The sequence below is a fragment of the Brassica oleracea genome, chromosome C6, assembly GCF_000695525.1.
Source record: "Brassica oleracea var. oleracea cultivar TO1000 chromosome C6, BOL, whole genome shotgun sequence".
Taxonomy (NCBI): domain Eukaryota; kingdom Viridiplantae; phylum Streptophyta; class Magnoliopsida; order Brassicales; family Brassicaceae; genus Brassica; species Brassica oleracea.
In genome coordinates this window covers 2,213,642-2,215,628 of record NC_027753.1, presented here as the reverse complement: position 1 = coordinate 2,215,628, position 1,987 = coordinate 2,213,642, and the positions used below count along the sequence as shown (strand labels likewise).

General features: G+C 38.3%; 1 protein-coding gene across 1 annotated transcript; it reads left to right on the top strand.

The window, feature by feature from the left end:
• The first annotated feature begins 391 nt into the window (after positions 1–391).
• LOC106298335 (cell wall / vacuolar inhibitor of fructosidase 1) lies at positions 392–1,435 on the top strand. The gene is made up of 2 exons (XM_013734438.1): positions 392–777; positions 1,023–1,435. The coding sequence occupies exons 1-2, from the start codon at positions 589–591 to the stop codon at positions 1,323–1,325; spliced, it is 492 nt and encodes a 163-aa protein (XP_013589892.1). The 5' UTR covers positions 392–588; the 3' UTR covers positions 1,326–1,435.
• Positions 1,436–1,987: the final 552 nt, after the last annotated feature.

Sequence of the window (1,987 nt, the reverse complement as noted above, 5' to 3'; positions counted from 1 at the left end):
ATAAAATAACTCATATAATCGTTTGCTTTATTTACTTTACGTCTATTATATCTTCTATAGTTGATGTAACGTCTCCACCATTGTAACTCATCAACTCGCAATGCTTACCATTTCAAATTATTATAGGCAGAAAAACTACGGCTGAGCAAAAAGCTAGCCCCTTGATTAATCGGGTAAAGCTTTTCTTAACTAGGCTAGTGTAACACGCTAACCTCGACCATTGGATCCACGTGGCGATACTCCATACATACTGTTCGTTGGAAAGCTATAGAAACTTTAATACTTGGGCCATGGCCAACATTAATAACAAGACGACATATTTTTGTTGTTTTATCATCCGTGTAAACCATATAATAGTCGTAAAATGTATACAACAAATTTTTATTTTTTTTGCGTAACATAAGAGATAAGGGATTTTGGTAAAGGCACCATGAAAATCGATTATATATATCGAAGACGTGCACCACGCATGCTAATCAACAGACGCAAATAAACACTTATATAACTCCTGTTCTTCTTCAAAATCGTGAGATCAAACCAGCTCCTGCATCTTTTCAATAATCATCCAATTATAATTAAGGGAGAAATATGAAGAAGATGGTGGTGGTGATGATGATCATGATGGTAATGGTGATGGTGAGTGAAGCGAGTATGATAGAGCAGACATGCAAAGAGACACCAGATTTCAATCTCTGCGTCTCTCTCCTCGATTCCGACCCACGTGGCTCCTCTGCCGACACCTCTGGCCTCGCTCTTATCCTCGTCGATAAAATCAAGGTATTTCATTTCATTTTCTTTTCCGACACATATTCAATTATATTACTATATTATAGTTAATTTCTTATAAGAATGTGATATTTGATCAAGATTAACTCTCAATTTAGTAGATATAAGCTTAGTTACTATTATCACTAACTAATTTCATTTAAAATTTAATAGTATACTAAATTTGCTGCTAGCGAAATATTTCTGTTTAAAACACAAAATTACGCGATTATTTTATAAATAATTGATTCTTGTAGGGGTTGGCGACGAAGACCTTGAAAGAAATCAACAGTCTATATAAAAAGAGACCGGAACTGAAACAGGCTTTAGACGAATGTAGTCGAAGATACAAAACGATCTTAAAGGCTGATGTTCCCGAAGCCATTGAAGCTATATCTAAAGGCGTTCCAAAGTTCGGTGAAGACGGTGTGATCGATGCTGGTGTGGAAGCTGCTGTATGTGAAGGAGAATTTAAAGGGAAATCTCCGTTGACTAGTTTGACCAAATCAATGCAAAAAGTCTCTAATGTGACTAGAGCCATTGTGAGAATGTTGCTTTGATTTTATCTTTTATGTTCATACAAGCAATGTGGTATGGGTGTTTGATGGGATCTTATCCTTCGTGTGAATAAAACTTTTGTTGGGGTAAAAATCGGTCACGACGGAATCAATGTCAAAAAGTTTTCAAAAAAATATCTCTCTTAAAAAAAGAAGAAATAATAGTTAAAAAATAGCGGGAAAACCGAAATTGAATTTCGTATGAGTTCTGAAAAGGATTCATACGATAAGTCCTTAAGAAAGGTTACTCCAGGCCTCGGACAAACGGATCCCGAACAACGAAACAACCATCGTCCAACTTGCCGAAGAGGAGAATTGGACCGAACGCACCGTCCAACTCCCCAAACGGGTGAGTTGGATCGAGCAAGCCGTCCAACTCGCCCGTTCGGCGAATTGTATTAACTAGCCTGCCTTCGTCCCGTCGTCCCGTCCTCGTAGCTCATTCCTTCGGAATTCGATCGAACCTGCCCTTATTTCATCTCGATCGGAGTCACCGTTGGAACTTTACGATTTAAAAACCCCAAGAACTCGTTGTCTCGTATGAATTGATCGTATAAAACGGCAACGGTTAACTAAACACCTCGAACTGCCTCCGCTATACGAGAAATTCGAGCTTTCTTCGGAATCGACGTCGTTTCGGAAGCGCTCTTTCGATAAATCGTAAA